This window comes from Eucyclogobius newberryi, unplaced genomic scaffold (genome assembly GCF_026437365.1).
Source record: "Eucyclogobius newberryi isolate DKJ021-1_F unplaced genomic scaffold, fEucNew1.0.hap1 SCAF_19, whole genome shotgun sequence".
NCBI lineage: Eukaryota > Metazoa > Chordata > Actinopteri > Gobiiformes > Gobiidae > Eucyclogobius > Eucyclogobius newberryi.
In genome coordinates this window covers 28,030,561-28,051,140 of record NW_027315823.1, presented here as the reverse complement: position 1 = coordinate 28,051,140, position 20,580 = coordinate 28,030,561, and the positions used below count along the sequence as shown (strand labels likewise).

At 41.5% G+C, this 20,580-nt stretch overlaps 1 protein-coding gene across 2 annotated transcripts in view; it reads left to right on the top strand.

Moving 5' to 3' along the window:
• The first annotated feature begins 3,802 nt into the window (after positions 1–3,802).
• inavab (innate immunity activator b) overlaps positions 3,803–20,580 on the top strand; it is a 39,021-nt gene continuing 22,243 nt past the window's right edge. Inside the window, exons 1-3 of one of the 2 annotated variants that reach the window (XM_072452568.1) lie at positions 3,803–4,073; positions 11,618–11,917; positions 17,146–17,228. In XM_072452568.1, coding sequence (XP_072308669.1) covers positions 17,174–17,228 — 55 coding nt within the window. In that variant the 5' untranslated portion in view covers positions 3,803–4,073; positions 11,618–11,917; positions 17,146–17,173. The remainder of the gene's footprint in view (positions 4,074–11,617; positions 11,918–17,145; positions 17,229–20,580) is intronic. The other variant, XM_072452569.1, reaches the window with a different exon arrangement.

Sequence of the window (20,580 nt, the reverse complement as noted above, 5' to 3'; positions counted from 1 at the left end):
AGACAGAGCTCCAGACTGAGCACCGGAGGAGACAGAGCTCCAGACTGAGCACCGGAGGAGACAGAGCTCCAGACTGAGCACCGGAGGAGACAGAGCTCCAGACTGAGCACCGGAGGAGACAGAGCTCCAGACTGAGCACCGGAGGAGACAGAGCTCCAGACTGAGCACCGGAGGAGACAGAGCTCCAGACTGAGCACCTGAGGAGACAGAGCTCCAGACTGAGCACCGGAGGAGACAGAGCTCCAGACTGAGCACCGGAGGAGACAGGGCTCCAGACTGAGCACCTGAGGAGACAGGTCTCCAGACTGAGCAGCGGAGGAGACAGAGCTCCAGACTGAGCACCTGAGGAGACAGAGCTCCAGACTGAGCACCTGAGGAGACAGGGCTCCAGACTGAGCACCTGAGGAGACAGAGCTCCAGACTGAGCACCGGAAGAGACAGAGCTCCAGACTGAGCACCTGAGGAGACAGAGCTCCAGACTGAGCACCTGAGGAGACAGGTCTCCAGACTGAGCACCGGAGGAGACAGAGCTCCAGACTGAGCACCTGAGGAGACAGAGCTCCAGACTGAGCACCTGAGGAGACAGGGCTCCAGACTGAGCACCTGAGGAGACAGGTCTCCAGACTGAGCACCGGAGGAGACAGAGCTCCAGACTGAGCACCTGAGGAGACAGAGCTCCAGACTGAGCACCTGAGGAGACAGAGCTCCAGACTGAGCACCTGAGGAGACAGGGCTCCAGACTGAGCACCTGAGGAGACAGAGCTCCAGACTGAGCACCGGAAGAGACAGAGCTCCAGACTGAGCACCTGAGGAGACAGAGCTCCAGACTGAGCACCGGAGGAGACAGAGCTCCAAATTGAGCACCGGTGGAGACAGACTGAGCACCTGAGGAGACAGGGCTCCAGACTGAGCACCAGAGGAGATAGGGCTCCAGACTGAGCACCGGGGGAGACAGGGCCCCAGACTGAGCACCGGAGGAGACAGGGCTCCAGACTGAGCACCAGAGGAGACAGGGCTCCAGACTGAGCACCGGGGGAGACAGGGCTCCAGACTGAGCACCAGAGGAGACAGGGCTCAAGACTGAGCACCAGAAAAGACAGGGCTCTAGACTGAGCACCGGAGGGGACAGTTTCTTTCCCTCTGCCGTTGGACTCATGAACACTTAACACCTGCCACTTTAACTGTTATTTGTTTTTTTGCACTGCTCTTACCATCTGTAAATTCTGTATATATTCAGATCAAGTTATTTCATTTGTAAATGCTAAATTGTATGACTTTTTTGATATACTTTTCTCCTATTCATTCATTGTTGTATGTTGCACCTTAATGTCAATGCAAATTCCTAGTTTATGAATTCTGTTCACAGACATTGGCAATAAACCTCTTTCTGATTCTGATTCTGAAATGTGAAGTGTTAATGTAGAAAATTATCATCAGCATCAAATCAAATCAAATCAAATCAATTTATTTTTGTAAGGCCCAAAATCACAACAACAGTTGCCTCTGAGGGCCACAATCATCACCATCATCATCAGCGTCACCAATGATTCCATGGAAATAGACAGTTAAACCTACTAAAAACTGCTTGATTTGTCCTCTGTAAGGCAGTGCTTGATGTAAGCAGTTTTTAGATCATTGCAAATGCCAGTTCATGAGATTACAGCACAGTCAGAGTGAAAGATGTGCCCTTGGCTCTCACCTCACGATGACTTAAACTGTTTCCACACATCAGTATCTCTCTGAAGGCTTCCAACACCTTTAAACTGTGAAAAACAGTAGTTTTGTCGCCAGAATTTATTCCAGCTCACAGCACATTTGTAGACACTTTACACATTTCTGTTGAAAAGCTGGGTTTAAAAGCAAGAGACAGGTCTCCAGACTGAGCACCGGAGGAGACAGGGCTCCAGACTGAGCACCGGTGGAGACAGGGCTCCAGACTGAGCAGCAGAGGAGACAGGGCTCCAGACTGAGCACCGGTGGAGACAGGGCTCCAGACTGAGCACCGGTGGAGACAGGGCTCCAGACTGAGCACCGGAGGAGACAGGGCTCCAGACTGAGCACCGGTGGAGACAGGGCTCCAGACTGAGCAGCAGAGGAGACAGGGCTCCAGACTGAGCACCGGTGGAGACAGGGCTCCAGACTGAGCACCGGTGGAGACAGGGCTCCAGACTGAGCACCGGAGGAGACAGGGCTCCAGACTGAGCACCGGTGGAGACAGGGCTCCAGACTGAGCACCGGAGGAGACAGGGCTCCAGACTGAGCACCAGAGGAGACAGGGCTCCAGACTGAGCACCAGAGGAGACAGGGCTCCAGACTGAGCACCGGAGGAGACAGGGCTCCAGACTGAGCACCGGAGGAGACAGAGCTCCAAATTGAGCACCGGTGGAGACAGGGCTCCAGACTGAGCACCAGAGGAGACAGGGCTCCAGACTGAGCACCAGAGGAGACAGAGCTCCAGACTGAGCACCGGAGGAGACAGGGCTCCAGACTGAGCACAGGAGGTGCAAATGTGGACATTGGACTCACGAACACTTAACACCTGCCACTTTAACTGTTATTGTTTTTTTTGCACTGTTCTTACCATATGTAAATTGTGTATATATTCAGATCAAGTTATTTCATTTGTAAATGTTAAATTGTATACATGACTTTTTTATAAATATTTTTCTCCTATTGTTATTCATTGTTGTATGTTGCACCTTAATGTCAATGCAAATTCCTAGTTTATGAATTCTGTTCACAGACATTGGCAATAAACCTCTTTCTGATTCTGATTCTGAAATGTGAAGTGTTAATGTAGAAACTTATCATCAGCATGTCACCAATGATTCCATGGAAATAGACAGTTAAACCTAGGACAAGAACGATTTTGAAAGAAAAAAGTCAAACGTGGCGGCCAATTTGATTCAACATGGCTGACTTCCTGTTTATCATAGAGCGATGCTGCCAGGTGTGTTTTACTCCTCAAAGGTCAGAGGTCAAAGGTAGCTCTATCACTGTCCCAAGTTTCATGTGCCTAGGCCAAAGATTAAGAGTTTCATGTTTTTTCTTTTTTGAACTACTCGGCATTGTTGCGACGGGCGTTCTCCCAACCTCCATTTTATTGGAGTTCGGGCCGAGCCGATCGCGTCTATGTCTCCATGTGTGACATTCATCAATGTTCAGGGGGTCAAAAATGCCCGAGTTGTGGCAAAATGACCATGAATAATAATAACAAGAAGAAACCAGACAAGAACAAAGACTCATCGCATTCCATTTCATGGAATTGCTCGAGCCAATAATTTAGTCAGTAGTTTTTGTCAAAAAGGTTACTTTCTGGGGCGTTAAGTGATTGTTGATAACTTTACCTTTTGTCTAGCATTTTGGCTAACGTTAGCTGGTGGTGATCGATAGAAGTACTTTGCTGGCCTCTAGTGGAGAAGAACATAATGGTCAGGACAGAAAACATCTACAATTTACACATCAATCATACAGATACTAAAATTACATATACAAAGAGTAACGTGTAACATAATTGAAAACTGTTACCTGTGCAGCTATTTCTCTAAACATCCTCACATTTCTTTTTTAAAATAATTGCTAGTAAATAAATCTAATACAAAATATAAATCATTACAAACCGTATCATTAATCTAGCTAATAACACAATAAATAATGCAATAATGAAAATAAATTGATCGACACCCGCGCAGTTAGAAGCGGTTGCTATGGAGATTACGTAAACCAACTAAAGCTCTCGCGTGTACCTGCGCATATTACGTGATGCTTGTAGCGGAGCACGGGCGCTGGTTCTCGGCTGCGCTCACGCTGGGCTTCAGCCCTCAAGAAAAAAGTTATTTGTGCCTAAAAAACTCACGATGAAGACTTTTTTCCGGCAGATTTAAAGAGCTGTCTCAAAAAACGACTTTCCGGGAGCGGGCGTTGGTGTTTTTCAGCGGAGATAATCTACAAAATCAAGACAAACCTCGAGCTCAAATCTGGGAAAAGAGAAAGTGGACGAGCCCGATGGAGAGTTTGGATACAGACGCGAACAGCACGATGCTAGCTGCTAACTAGCCTCTGAGGCACGAGAAGTAAGCAAAACTCTCCTATGGTGATCTAAAAATATGTTACGTTACATGCATATTGTTTGTCTGTATTTGTTCTACACATACACTCGGGGTTAGATATTACAACAAACATAAACGTTTGCAAAGTTTGGAAAACTTTACGTACAGTTCAATGGTGCAGAACTTTTTTCCCCCCAAGCGATGACCGTGGTCACTACTGATCAAGGTGCACGTATGCCCGGAGGAGTGTTGCATAGTATAATCTATCTTTTAATGTATTCAGTTTAAGTTTTATTGCCAAAATACTTGGTTTAGTCACATGCTTGTCTCCAAGGAGGTTGCCATAGGGTTGAACATCCCATACAAATCAACATGTTCTCTGGAAGAAAAGAAAGTTTCCCATCCTCCCAATGATAATAATGATAAAAACAATAAAAATTAAATTCCTGTCATCATAACGTTTTATGATGTACCTTGTAGTGTTCTAGAAAAATAGATAGTTTGATTATCCCTAAGCAAATATGCATATCATACTCTCTCTATAGGCCTGCCCTTTTTACATTTAATTCTAGGGTTGGTTTGTCATACAGAGGAGAAAGATGTGATATTACCCATCAATAAATTACAGTAAAATAAGTAACAATGGAGAAGTTGTGACCTGGCAACATCCGCTTTCCTTTAAAACGACACTAGAATACAGTAAAATAATCTGTGCACATTCATCCACACCACTAACATTGTCTAACCAATTATGCATTGTTAAAATAGGGTTTGTTGTTGGTCACTCACTTCCTCTTGTTAAATGGCTGGTTTGTCATTGCGGTGCAATCAACTGCAGCCTCACATTCTTGTGCCCTGACCAGGGTAAAGGGGACTAACGAGGCTTAACCTCCCAGACCTCAGTGACCCGCTGTGGGCAGGAGCTGGGGTTCACAGTTAAAGGACTCAAACCTAATTAATAAACACTAAAGTATTTCTGTTAGAGCTACAAATATCATCGTAAACATCAAACCACATCTTTCCCACATTTGAGCATAATTACAAGTTTGTATTTCTACTTTAGACTTGTTGACAGAGAATTACAGAGACTTAGGAATGGTCTTGCTCGTAGACTTGTAGACTTGACTTAATCAACACTAGGGCTGAGCAGTTAATCACATTTAAAATTGTGCAAAAGCCACTACTGTAAGTCACAAAACATGACTACTAAAATCTATTAGGGACATGCCTTCTCTACAGGTTAATATTTCTGTAAAGAAGTAATTGTTTGAAAAATTGCGAATTCAATTATGAGCCAAACAATCTTTCTATCAAATTGAGCAGGTCAAATCAAAGCTAAGTCAAAGGAGAAACTTTTTTTAAATGTTTTAAATTTCTCCCATAGAAAAGTAGATTCTAGTGAAGGCGGTGCACTGGATTCTGGGGGACAGAGGCGCAGCTAGGATTTATAGAACCGTAGTTTAAAAAAATAAATAAAAATGAATTGATTTGACAACTTCAACAGAAAAAAATAGTAATAAAAGTCCCGTGCCTGGTTGTTGGTGTCTTGAAGGCTACTCTGAGCTTTGAGGCCTCGGTTGCAGTAAAGCTTATCACCAAAGCTCAAAAGCCTGTAATTTGTCCGTGCCACATCACTCGCTCCAAATGCGCTGTTACCGGGCCGCGCGGAGCACTCATTTCACATGTCCATCATTTAAATTAGAAGCTCGAGGCATCACCAAGGTTAAATTTAGACAGGAACAAGACGAAGTGCAGGGAAAGTGCAACGACTGTTCATGTGAGCCGCATCGTGTTGTCTGGAGTTGCTTTTATTTAGTTTATTGTTTTTGAGTTAAGTTCAGGTTGACTGTCCCTAATAAAGTATTCTCTGCAGTTGACTTTCATGCAAACTTGACCAGAGCAGCGCTGTTGTAAAGTCATGTGGTTTGGGGCAGAGTTCTGACAGATTTTGCTTTTTGGGTAAATGTTATTGGGTTTAATCCTCTGCAACCCTGACATGACCGCCTTGTTGTGCATGTTTTTTCGGGTTCCCACAGTTTGGAATCCACTTGGTTGAATCTCCTAGAAGAAAAAATGTTTTAAGAATACAAGAACCGTGCAATAAAATACTGTACTGAACTCTGCAAGTCAAAACAGAAGCTGCGCCTTTACAAGAGACTGACAGGGCCTGATGGATATGAACAAAAGAGGAACGAGTACGCTTCACGTGACTGCAAATAAATCTTGTTTATGGCCCAAACTTTTATTTTACCAAGTTTGGTTGAAAACTTGACTGGGACCGGCCCAATCCACGGGCGGGGGGTAACTTGTCTGTGTTTGGACAAGATGTCGTCATATTAGGTGTGTTTTGAGATGATTTAAGGAGGTGAATGCGCCGCAGGTGAGCGGTCTGACGACACCGCTACGTCAGACCTCATTATCTCGAGAGCTCGGCGGGTACTTGCACAACACAACAATGTATGACAGCAACTGCAGTGCTGTGACATGGGTGGATAGAGGACTGACGGCCATTATATGTGAGAATAAACATTGCGATTTAATGATTATTGGCTTGAGCCATTCCATGGATTGGAATGCGACTAGTCTTTGTTCTTGCCATTCTTCTTCTTCTTCTTCTTCTTCATCATCGTCATCGTCATCATCATCCATCAGGCCCAAAATCACAACAACAGTTGCCTCTGAGGGCCACAGGGAGAAATGAATCAACCTAGTACTAGTACTAGTACTACTAGTACTAGTAGTACTACTAGTACTAGTACTAGTAGTACTACTAGTACTAGTACTACTAGTACTACTAGTACTAGTAGTACTAGTAGTAGTACTAGTACTACTACTAGTACTACTTGCATGGTCATTTTGCCACAACTCTGGCATTTTTGACATTTGTGCCGCAGTCTTAGCATTAGAATTCTTATTCTTTTGGCTTTATTCTTTAGACTTTATTCTTTCTGCCACAACTCGGGTATTTTTGACCCCCTGAACATCAATGAAAAGTTGCGGGTCACCGAGGCTCTCTTTCTCCCTGCTCAATCTTGCAATTTGTCAGGACAAACTACTATTTGAATCGCAAAACTAAGCAATCATCAACGGTGAATTACTGAGCTTCGTCTGATATCCCGCAAAATGCTGCAGAAAATGGACGGGAAGGCGGCGGTCGCGCGGGAAAGCGGCGGTCGCGCGGGAAAGCGGCGGTCGCGCGGGAAAGCGGCGGTCGCGCGGGAAAGCGGCGGTCGCGCGGGAAAGCGGCGGTCGCGCGGGGGAGGCGGCGGTCGTTTGCCACAACTTTTGGCATTTTTGACCCCCTGAACATTGATGAATGTCACACATGGAGACATAGACGCGATCGGCTCGGCCCAAACTCCAATAAAATGGAGGTTGGGAGAACGCCCGTCACAACAGTGCCGAGTAGTTCAAAAAAGAAGAAACATGAAACGCTTAATCTTTGGCCTAGGCACATGAGACTTGGGACAGTGATAGAGCTACCTTTGACCTCTGACCTTTGACGAGTAAAACACACCTGGCAGCATTGCTCTATGATAAACAGGAAGTCAGCCATGTTGAATCAAAGTGGCACCGCCACGTTTTACTTTTTTCCCCCCAAAATTGTACTTGTCCTAGGATTTTTGTCAGATTGAGCTCAAAACAACACTTTTTGCATCTAAAGACATTGAATTTTTTCCCCCCCCTCCTCCCTCAGCTGCTGTCGCCTGGTTTGTCTGCGAGACGACTCAATTTAAACACTCCCTATGATTCACTGCATCTATGTTCATCTATGTCACAGCGATCACCTCGCCCAGCACTACCTGCAGACTCGCTGTGTCAGTCTAGAACCTCAAACAAATGAGCAAAAGCCTGACTGAGATATTGGTCCAAGTAACTGGGCAGGCCAAGTAACTGAGCCGGCAGGACCGGCCAAGTAAGTAACCGGACCACGTAACCAGACCACGTAACCGGACCACGTAACCGGACCACGTAACCGGACCACGTAACGGAACCACTTTCACTGTACAGACTCAAACCCATAAAAAAAAAAGATATTAAAAAAACATTTATTACAAAATGTTGCATTTTTGAAGCCTTCAGTTACCATATTTCAACTTCTATTTGATTATTATAATGTATTTTAAAGTGTCAATGCGGGAATAATTGTTGTCGAATAATCAGAAAAAAATAATCACTGACTGGTCTACCGGTACTTCTAAAATAATTGTTACACATGTCTCCGTTTATGGATCAGATGTTAACAGCTTGTCTCAATGAAGGGTTGTTTGTCATTTTGGTTTATTTAGATTGTATTTAATCAAATTTATTTTATTCATTTTATTTATAAACTTAAAAGAACAAAGCGAAGGAACAGCAAAGCAGAAGTATAGCTAAATCATCTCGATAGTCTCTGCATATCAGTTCCACTTATACCAAAGATTAATAAGTCCATTTTCAAATTAACTCTAATAATAATTGTTTCCACTTCATGAATGCCCATTGTTATATAAATACAGTCCTTGACAGTTGGTTAATTTTACGACATACATTTCTTTGTGAATGGTTTTTTTCCTGCTGTCAAAAGTTACTAAACATATCCATCTGTTGTTTCCATTGGAGGAGTTTTATACCTGGTTTTGAAGACAACTGGGATGTTAGTGTTAAATATTTCCAGTGCTTTATTTGGAATGAAACCATCTTTACAGTCACTTCATATACAAATTTATATTGTAACATTATGATCAGAATTGCTCCCCTCTATTGTGTAACTTCTATAATTAGTTCTAGTTTAACGGCTGCTAAGACTCTCTGTAATTAACCCTAAAAGTAGCATCAGTTTCCGGCCCGTTTCCTTCGTTTGTGTTTCCACAGAGGGGCAGCAGTGAGCCACCTGTCACTCCTGGTTCAAGCACTCAGGGGCATGTGAAGAATGTTTGGGCAGCTGCTCTCCCACACAAAGCCCCTTCTCTTTGGGACAGTTTTTTACACAAACTAACGCTGACATCCAGAGACGGGACGTTTACATGAGCCTCAGAGGAAGAGCCTAAACACTGTCTTTACTACAGACTGTGATGGAGGGGGAGGGAGACCGGCCAAATGTTTATGGCCCATTTATTAAGAAGACTAGGGTGGTCCGAACGAGCTGTTGATTTATGGATCGCTGAAGCGTATATTCTCTATTATGTGTCATAAGAACACAAAAATATCTATAAACATAATGTGAAAAAGAGAACTAAAAGTGCGCTGTGCCACTTTTGTGGTGGAGGATGCATTACCTGCTCCATGGAGTTTCTTTGCCTATAATGTTCTACAGTATGGCCTTGAATGTTTGAAACGTCCTGCATTTAGTTAATTATAGGTGCTTTAAATGCTCAGAAATATAGGGCTACAACGATTAATCAAGAAATCATGACTAGTTGACTATAAAAACGAATCGTATTTTGATCATCGTTATCGTTGCAGTATACCGACTCTAAAACACTTCCAAAAATAACTTTTCAGAGCAGAGACTGCGGCAATATTAATTCAAGTGTCTTAAAATAATTAACATTTAGTAATATCCATTGAATATACACTTTTATTTCTAATTACTCTCAATCTAGAGGCCATCAATCACAATATTTCAGCCTTTATTTTGGTTAAAATGTTCATTTGACTAGTCGACTACAAAATGGCTCTATCACTTGATTTTGACTAGGAAAAGACTCCATACCGATTTTTGAATGAAGATTATAGAAAAACACTATAAAATTTGATTTTCAACTAAAATAATCCTAGGTTCTTTATTGTTATGTGGTCTTATACTAGGTCCCCTAGTTTTTAATAGTTTATAATATGGACTATATATATATTCTCACTTTTGTCCTTTTTATATCTCCCATATTATTTATCTCCCTAAATAATATTCGTAAATGGCTCGTTCTCTCTTTCCCTTGATAATCCTGGTTTCTATGCCCCGCTGATCTCTCATAAACACGTCGCCTCGTCTCTCACATTTTCGCCGCTCCCCAAACTAAATGCCGTGCCTCTTGTAAACATCTCCCTGGTGCCGGGTCCTGAGGTGCTCTGATTGGTGGCCTGCTCCTCGTCGTCGCTCTGTCCCGGGACGTTTCGGGGGCGTCCGAGCAAGACGCACATTCCCGGAAAGCCAAAGGAATATTGCGAATTCCCAGTAAACGCGGAGAGCAGCAGGTGCGGCCTCTGCGTCTGTAAATCACTCAGACCAGCCCAGATTCTGAGGCAGCAGCCGCTCTTAGCTCGACAGCGGCAGAGTGTGGGAGACAGGGCGGCGGGACGAGGGCTTTAAAAAGACACCAGATTATATTGAAGTAATATTGCACAAATGAAGTCTTCACCGCCGTCACTTTGACAGTAAATACTCAGTTTATTCTAAAGATGGACACAAGGAAAGACTGTTGTGAGGACAATATTTGGATTTACATGATCACGTTCAAATAGAAAAATGGCTTTGGTGTAAGTGAAGTGTTTTGCTCAATGACACCACAGCAGCTTCAACTGGGTGCTGTTAAATGAAGGGAAGATGGCGTTCAGTGTTTTGTGGTCAATCGGTATCTATGTAAGTGTCATAGTGTCATAGTTGTGAGGAACTTACAAAATGTGTTTTCGCAGATTATTTTGTAATAGACTCAGTTGTATGTTTGTGGGTTTAGAGTTGAACAAACAAATTGTCAAACAATAGCTGTGATAAAGTCAAGTCAAAGGTGCCTTATGTAACAACCGCTTGTCCCTGAGATAATATTACTGCAACTAACGATTGTTTTGGTAATCAAATAATCTGCCAGTTATTCTTTTGATTGATTAGTTTAGATTGATTGTGAAAGGCTTGTGAACATGATTTGACTGAGATTAAGCTAAAAAAAAAACTGCACTCGAGGGCATCTTTTTAGAGTTGGTCGGTTTTTTTTTCACCAACAGACGCATTTTGAAACATGTACGGAGCGGTGGGCCACAGACTACATGAACTACATAAGTGAACTACATTTTTGCATTTGAAATTAGAAATGTATAATGTCAAAATGTTTGTTTACTTTTGTTTTTTATCTGGACCATATTAACAGGAAGCGTGAGGACCAACAGAAATTGGTCTGACGACCACATTTGGCCCCTGGGCCATAGTCTGGACACCCCTGGAGTAGTCAACAAAATGAGTCGTAAAACCTCTCGGCACATGGTTGACACCTGTACCGACCAGATAATGATTATTCCATTACTAAAGTTGTTATTATTTGTCAATCGATTTCACACTAGGGCATTAAACTCAATCAGGCCAAGTTACAGGTCAGATCTGTGGAGAGTAGGCTGCCTGTAAGAGCAATACTGTGCAAAGCAGTAACATCTCCATGGACACAAGCTGGTGGCGAACCTTCCATTAGAAAAGTCACACCGCACACCTTTTGAAATGCAACCTTCCCCAACTATTAAAGTTCCCCCCCATTCTTCCTCCTCCGTCCCAGTCGTCGTTCTTCCGCTGTCACTTCGCACACAATCGCCTCAATTAGGGCGCCGATAAGAGGATAAAGCAGGAGGAATTTCTCAATGGCTTTCTCTTTGTGTTGTTGACACAGTTTCCAGTCGGGACAAGAGGAAGGCTTATGCTGCTGAAGTCACTCGATCCCTTCTGCTTTCGAGCGTCCCGCCCCTCCCCATCCGAGCAAGACGTAGACCACGCCCCCTCGACTCCCAGCGCTGGAGACGTGTGTGAGTCTCACCAGTCCTATCAACACTCACAACGGACCGCTGCTACTTTATCCTTCGACAGAACCAACTCTCGTTACTAGAAAGTTTATTTAAAGTTTATTCAATTGGCCCGACTTCAAAAAACTCCACTTTACTGTCCAGTGAGTTCACGGATCACCTAATTGCAAGTAAGTGCGTTTGTTTAAAGTACTTTTAAGCGGCTGTTGCTTCCTTTCCTGGCCACACAGCTCCCGTTAATTCACCGGAACGTCTTGAATCATGTTTTTTTTAATCAGCTGTCTAATCAAGTTACACGCAAGTTACTCACGCAAGCTTTTAAAATATATTGGATTTCTGTCATTTCTGTTAGAATGATTGACTTTAATTTGAGTGACTTTAATACATTTTTCAGTGTGTTGTATTACATACTACTGTGGCAGAGGCAATCTCAATACTTTTACGTTTGTGTAAATCTTTCTATGTAATCTCTACTATATTTGTAGTTATTATGTACTATATCAACAAAAAATCTGAGCTGTAGAGAGTTGAAAAGTAAGTTCAATTTACTATTTGAGTGTCGAAGAGTTTCATTTGGCTTTTTTTTGTTATAGTAACAAGTACATTTCTAAGTTAAATCTGCTGATATTTATTGGTACTGTTATGATTTCATGCTCGACTTTTTATTGAGAAAGCATGACTTTTTTTATGCACATAACTTAAAAAATATTCTGTTAAAATTGTGTTTTCCTCCCGTTATTTATGCAAACCAAGGCTGAATTGGGACTAAACCAGTGCCGAATCAGGAATAAAATATGAGCAAACAAGGACTCAAACAACCCCTACAAACAATCTTACCCCTACCACAATTTTGAACCATTATATGGGTGTATTTCTATATTATTGTCTCATTTCTTGACTTAAAATAGTTGCCCCAGTCATTTTCACATGCTACTTAACAAATTAATGCTGTGTCTGTGAACTGAATAGACCGTCTGTGCTACTTTTAACAAACATGACCTCAAATAATAAGATATCAGCCTGGAAACAACAGCATACTTGTTTTTCCACAATATCCTTAAGTGTATTGTGGTAACGCCGACTATAGCAACCGATAAGCAGTAACCAACTACGGTATGTTTGGTAATCGTTGCTTGTTTTGTCTGTCAGATTAGGTATTGTCATATTTGCAGGTTTAAGACAACATTTTGGTATGAAACCTGGATGTGGGCACACTCGATTTCAGAACTTTTGTATTTTGGCCTCAGAACTCCTCCCATGGACACAATGGATACCTCTTTGGAACGGGCTTTTGACAGCAGCGGAGAAGAAGGCCTTTACAAAGAGTCCGATGACACTAACCGCAAAAATCAAGGACTGGACCTTGATTTTATTGGCTTGCTCTGTGCTGTTGCTTGTTTTGTGATTTATGCGTTTTCAATTTGAATGTAAAGGCGCTCTTAATGCCTTGAAAGAAATTCTTGGTGAACTAAAGACCTGTCCTTGTGCATCGATTAATCAAGCAAAAATATTAGGGTCTTGTGCAAAAGTTACAATACAGAGATGTACTAGTACTGAATATTTGCCAAAACCTCCAGATAAATCAGTCCAGTCTTCCTCTTTTCTGATGTAGTCCATATGCATTTCTCATAATCTTGATGAAATAATAAGGAAAATGTTTAGTTAAGACTCCCATTGCCCGATTAATCAACTAAATGACTACAGCCATTTGGAAGAGGAATTGTTGTCTTTGTCGCTATATTTTTATTTGCCACCCATCACCCCTAAATCACACACATTAATGTCTTGCCCAAGAACACAACACTGAAGAGCAGAATCCATACCACGAACGTCTGGATTTACCCCACCATAAAGGGGTAATGTAGGACATTTTTGGATATGCAACTTTTCTGATAAAGGGTCCAGGGTCCAAGGGTTCTTATATATTAATATTTCAATTATTTAATTACATGTGGTTTTATTGGACAAAAGCACCTTGAACATCATACCTTCTTACTGTCGGTGGGCTCGCCTTTCCACAGATCTGATGTCTCATTTACGTGGAATTCTTACAAAAAACATACAAAATGCAAACTTGCCAGCTTCTCGTTTCTTTTGGCTCCAATCACCTTCTGCCTCACTTCTGAACACTGAAGAGTTTTTGGACAATTTTTTGGCCCATTTCCATGTCAAGTTTTCTTTTTACAGACCATAAACGTAACGTGGAATCTCGCATACGCAATATTTTCGTACTTGCGCTGGAACAATTAAAGTCAAAGCAATGACCTCTCCACCAAAACATACAGTTACAGAGTGCACCTTTTAAGCTAGTCTCGTATTTAATTGTAGTTGACCGTTTGGCGGCCCAGGTTTTGTGGATAATCTACTTTTTTTTTTTTTTTTTTCCTCGTTACACTGTTGCATAAGAAAGCGCAGTAACCCTATTTGTGGCGTAAACCGATTTAAGGGGCGTTGTTTGTGACACAGAGGCCCAGTTGTGAGCTGTCAGGAGGTGTGAACGCTCATGAGCTGAGGGTCATGTTCATGTCACAGATAATGGAGACTTAGATAACGGTCTGCACCAACCTTGGGCTTTAGACAAGAAGCATGTCGTGTTTGTACAGTGAGATTACAGTAGCACAAGATCAAGGATGTGTCATTGAAATTCCACTTTGATTATGATTACTTTGAGTATGGCAGGTTTTATGATTTTCATATTTTGATTTTATTTGGCGCATCTATACCTGTTGTAAATATAAATTATACTTTTACACCAATCGAGTATGTATTTGTGGAGAAAACGTTGAAAAATCTGTAGAAAATGACAGGAAGTGACATTGCACTAGGGATGCCCATTCCAGTCAAAATGTATGCATCATTTACACAAAGAAACCACTTTTTTGACTCTCTAAACAATAATTTAACAAATTAAAGGTGCTCTCCTTCCTAGTGTGATGTCATCAATTACAAACAGGAAATGCAATTATAAACCTAAAAAATTGTGCTTCTGTGATAACTTTTTATCATTATTATTAATAATATATGATTATATAATATTCAATTTTTAGCAAAATTCTAAATATTTATCTTGATTGTGTTCACTGAGTCGTCCGACCTGTATGTGCATGTGAACATAGCCAGTGCTGTGTGTGTCTGATTGAAGTTGGTTTGATTTAGTCTTGGTTTTTGTTCTGTCTCTCTTTTATTGATTTAGTGTTAGTTTAGACCTTTTCTGTGCAATTTATTCATCTCCACTGATGCCGCTGCTGCTAGATCTGTCACAATACCACATTTCAAGCACAATATATTGCAATGATTAACTAAAACAATAACCATAAAGCAAGAGAATGCAAATGAATAGCAGAATTAAATTGTAATTATTTATGCTAGAAGTTATTCATACATATTCTTTTCCTATTACAAAAAGGGAAAATGATAAAAAAAAAAATGTTCCCCATATGTTCACACAATAAATATTGAGCCCAAAAATATAGTTCCATCTGTTATTATTTATTGAATGTTAACTCAAAATGGTGATTATAGCTCGCTGGCTGCTGCTAGTTCCATTAGAACAGCAGTGAGTCAGAGTCCAGGGCCTTTTCGTCAGAACTGAGTCAGGATTTTGGTCGGGAGCGATACCTAGCTCAGGGATTAGCCAAGTCTGGGGAGAAACGAAACCCACCGAAGCACAGGCAGAACATGCAAACTCCACAAATAAAGGTCCCCAAACGGTAGAAAACCCAAAGGAGAACCCTTGATGTGAAGTAGGGGCGGTAACCTTCACTGCTTGCACTGTAGTCGCAACGCCCGAACAGTAGGACGGGTTGTAAGAATTGTCCAAAAAATTTAAAATTACCTGTGTCAAAGGTCAAAGGTTATGATAGTACTTTGCAGATTACCACAGCAGTAAATCTGTTCTTGTCGATTGAAACTCATTCCTTGGCCAGTGGGAGACCGAGACCAAGCCCACATTCCTCTGTGTTAATCATCAAACACTCCCAACTTTATTTAAAAGTGGCTTTAGCTCAGAACTAATGCTACTTCAGCCTCTTATTGAAACTGCAAGATAAAGATTGTCACATGACACCAGGCACCCGCTCTCACTCACCAGGAAGTCACTGCTGTTCAAATGTTTGATGCATTCTCATTGTGTTGTTATTCACAATTTGATAGGGCCATTTTTGTAAAATGTAATGTCAGTAATAATACAATACAGGATTTAACGAGGGCTATACTGTGACAAATGCAGTTAAACCAGTTTGTCCTGATTTAACCAGGACTAAATCAGGACTAAATTATGTTTAAATTAACCCATGACCAGCATTTCACCTGCTCTGAATCCAGACTAAACCCTAAACTAATTCAGAACTAATGGCAGACTAAACTAGAATTTAAAACTGCTCAAAAGACTAACCAAGACTAAACCAGGAGTTAAAGTAGCTCTAAACCAGGGCTAAAACAACGACTTCAAAAACTTTTGTCCAGTTATTTTAGTCCTGTTTTAAAAAGTGCTGGACTATAACCAAGACTAAAATCAGGGACTAAAAATCAGGATTGAAACCAGTACCTCAACCAAGATTAAAGCCGCACTAAACACAGGACTGTTATTAAACCCAGGACTAAAACCATGACTAAACCATGACTACACCAGGACTAAAGAACACTTTATTTGTAACTAATGCTCCGGCAGCCGCTCATCAGACTGAGGTGATGTTTGACCGTGTGACATATTTCAAACAGGAAACGCCTCAGACTTACTCATGTGTTTGTGAACTCGCTGCACCTGATCCAGGGTCAAACACCTGAATCACTCAAACAGGTCCAGGGCTCAGAGCAGAGGTGGTCGAGTACACACAAATTATACTTGGGTGAGAGTAAAGTTACTTCAAAATAATATTACTCCAGTAAATCTGCCAGGAAATTTGGGGAAACTATTACTCAAGTACGGGTGATTTTAAGAGTAACTGACTGGACGTAACAAAATCTGGTCTTTTCTGTTCGAATCATTTCATGAAGCTTTTGTCACGTGTAGATTTACTCTGTGAGATGGGTTTAACCGCAACTTTTACTCAAGTAAGAGTGCTGTTACTTCTAAAAAATATTACCCAAATAGATGTAAAGGTGCAGTACAACTCAAGTAACTCAAGTAAAGGTAATGGACTATTCTTTTCTGCGGTGACAAAATCGTAAGGTATTGTTAAAATGTTGACTGACTACTGCGAAAAACATGTCTCTGGTTATGGATCAGATTATGACAGCTTGTCTCTCAATGTTATTTATTTTATTTATTTTATTATACAGTTCAACCCTGACCTTTCACATCACCCTAATTGCTGTTTGCCAAGATTTTACCTGCACACACATTGTTTACATGCGTCATGCAACCTTCCGTCTAACATTTAATCCTCATGTGTTGCAGGACATGTTGAGCCCCTTTGCCTGAAGTCATGGAGGGAACAGCAGAGATGAGCGACAATGACTCTGGGATCATTCTTCACTCGGGTAAAAGCAAACACACTGCTGATATATATTGCCACAAATGGGCTATACATTTTGGATGATGATCAAAATAGTTTTAGATCGAATTTAAAACTATTAATTCAGTTATTGTAAATTCAATCCAGTCATTTTGTTGCTTCCCATCCATCCAGAACACGCTTTACTTTAAGGAAATAAAACATGGACTGAGATATAATTCAACCTTCAATATTCAAAAACCTTGCGAACAAAAAATGTTTATACTGAGCATAAATTGTCTCTGTATTTTCAAAATAAAACTAACAATGAATTTGAATATATAAAGATAAAAGATGACAATGAAGGGACTACTTTCTTTTACACACATCACATGTTTGTTTTTCTCAAATGTTTGAACATATTTCCAGAATATTAAATGCAGCTTCATTTCAAACGGTTTCTTAACTTAGGTTTCTGTTGGCACGAAAAATACTCTCAAACTTGTACTACGAGATACAGATATGGCATTCTACAGTTACTGTTCCTCTGTTATGTAAAGTGAACCCCGAAGGTTGTGTGTGAAAAGCAGTCTTAAAGGCACTAGTTTGTTCCACCTTTTTGTCTTAAATTATTCTGAGTTTAGAACAGGTTTGGACCTCATTTGATTTCTAGTTTGGAACTGGTTTAGACTTTGTTTAATCTTTGTTTAATCATTGAGACCCGTTTTAGTCTGTGTTTTTAATCTTGGTTTAGACCTAGTTTAGTCCTGGTTAATTTCTGATTTAAATCTTGGTTTAGCCAGATTTTAGTCCTTGTTAAGGTCTGGTGTAGCCCTGGTTTAGACCCAATTATATCTAGGTTTAGTTCTAGTTTAGCCATATTGTATACCTAGTCCTTGCCCTGGTACAACCCTAGTTTAGACATGGGTTCAGCCCAGGTGTAGACCTGTTTTTGCCCTGTTTTAGCCTTGTTTTAGCCCTGGTTTAGCCCTAGTTCCCCTTCTGCCCCTTGAAAAACAGCACTAGTGTTTTGCTGCTGTCTGTTGCCGTGGAGACTAATGACATTCAGATTAAGCTGATGGGAGTGGCTCTGGTCTTAATGCAGACGACCACATACCTTTAGAGATTGTTAAAAGGATATTCTCCACAGGTAGAGACGTGACAACAATGGGGTCAAGAATGTGTCCTCCTCAAACTCCTCCCCCCTCGCTCCATCACTCGCGTCCCGTTGCCGTGAAACGCCAACGTCGTGTGGCTCAATTATGTTCGTGAAGAATGTGAGGAAGCCGTAACATATTTAGACAAACCGGAGGACCGGGCTAACAAGACGGTCATTGTATTATTAGCACCGAGATTTCACTTGCTTTTGTGGAGTGCCTTAAGGAGGATTAACTATATCTAGGGTTGTCAAATATACACGCAAATAATGACACTAGTATAGAAACTCGATACTCATTTGAAGTATCGGTTAAAAAAAATGGCATGAATAGTAACAATGTATAACAAATGATAAAGAAAAGAAATGTTGGCCTGTCCTTTTAGTCCAAAAACTACAACAGCAGCAGGTCTAAAATGAAAAAATTGCTCTTAATGTTTTGCTCTTTGTGATAAAGGTGGAATAAATTAATTCAAGTACTAGTATAGAGCTCATTTTTTGTGTTTTTTGACTTTTAAGATTAGTTTGAGCTCGTTATTGGCTCAAGCCATTCCATGGAATGGAATGCGACGAGTGTTTGTTCTTGCCCAGGATCTTATTATTATTATTCATGGTCATTTTGCCACAACTCAGGCATTTTTGACCCCCTGAACGTTGATCACACATGGAGACATAGACGCGATCGGCTCGACCCGAACTCCAATAAAATGGAGGTTGGGAGAACGCCCGTCGCAACAATGCCGAGTAGTTCAAAAAAGAAAAAACATGAAACTCTTAATCTTTGGCCTAGGCACATGAGACTTGGGACATGTCGAATCAAAGTGGCGCCGGCACGTTTTACTTTTTTTTTTCAAACTCGTACTTGCCCTAGGTTTTTCGTCCGATCGAGCTCAAAACAACACTTTTTGCATCTACAGACATTGAAATTTAACAAATATTCAAAAAAAAAATTTGACATTCATATGGTCTGATTGGAAATAATGAATACCATGTAACAAATGTGTGAAAAACTCAACATTGTCTGATTTGTTTGAAACTCATGGATAATATTCTCCTTTATTCTTTAGGCTTTATTCTTTAGGCTTTATTCTTTAGGCTTTATTCTTTAGTCTTTAGACTTTATTCTTTCTGCCACAAGACATGAAAAGTCCCCAAGGCTCTCGCTCTTTCTCCCTGCTCAAGTCTGCTTTCAGCACGATCTTGCAATTTGTCAGGACAAACGACTATTTGAATCGCAAACTACGCAATCATCAACGGTGAATTACTGAGCGTTGTTTGGTATGCTGCAAAACGCAGCAGAAAACATAGTCGCGCGGTAAGGCGGTCGTGCGGTAAGGCGGTCGCACGGGAAGAAGGCGGTCGCGTGGTAAGGCGGTCGCACGGGAAGAAGGCAGTTGCGTGGTAAGGCGGTAGCGTGGTAAGGCGGTAGCGTGGTAAGGCGGTCGCGTGGTGAGGCGGTCGCGTGGTGAGGCGGTCGCGTGGTGAGGCGGTCGCGTGGTGAGGCGGTCGCGTGGTGAGGCGGTCGCGCAGGAGGCGAGAGCCATCATTGCCGCTACCGCGGCTTTAATTATTCAATTGTCATTTTAAGTGTTTGTTTTCATCTGTAAAAGCTTTCTTTGTGAAATCTAGTGCAAATAACAAATAAGTTTGTTTTGTATTTTTGCTTTGAGTTTTGTGCATAATTAAGACCCCTTTGTTTTTCTGTAGTAAAAATGACTTACTTGCAGACTTGCTACTATTCAAATGCTCTGGAAATAAATCTAAGTCGTCCTGAGCAGGACAGCCGTGTGAGTCAGAATGTGCGCGGCTGCATTCCCGACTCTGCAAGTGTCAAAGGCGTGTCCTCGTTTATTATTATAAATGAAGACAGATGAAAAACAGCCTGTTTTCTGTTAGCGATCAGCGGTTCCCTCTTCGGTAGGCAAGGGCGACATGACGCTGATATCTTCTGATTTAGAGCGTCTTATTTGTTCTAGTAATAGTGATTGTAGAAAAACAGATTAAAGAGCAGGACCGGGTTTCTTTGCCCCGGATCCAGACTGAGGGTCCTCAGCAGTGACGGCCCATAATCATGTCAGTTTGTCATTCCCCAAAACAACGGTTACTCTCCTCAACAACAGGTCATTCACACGTCGTTTTGACGCACAGAGTTTCGCTACAAAATGATACCGTATTTTCCGGACTATAAGTCACACCTTTTTTCATAGTTTTGGCCGGGGTGCGACTATACTTACACTTATTC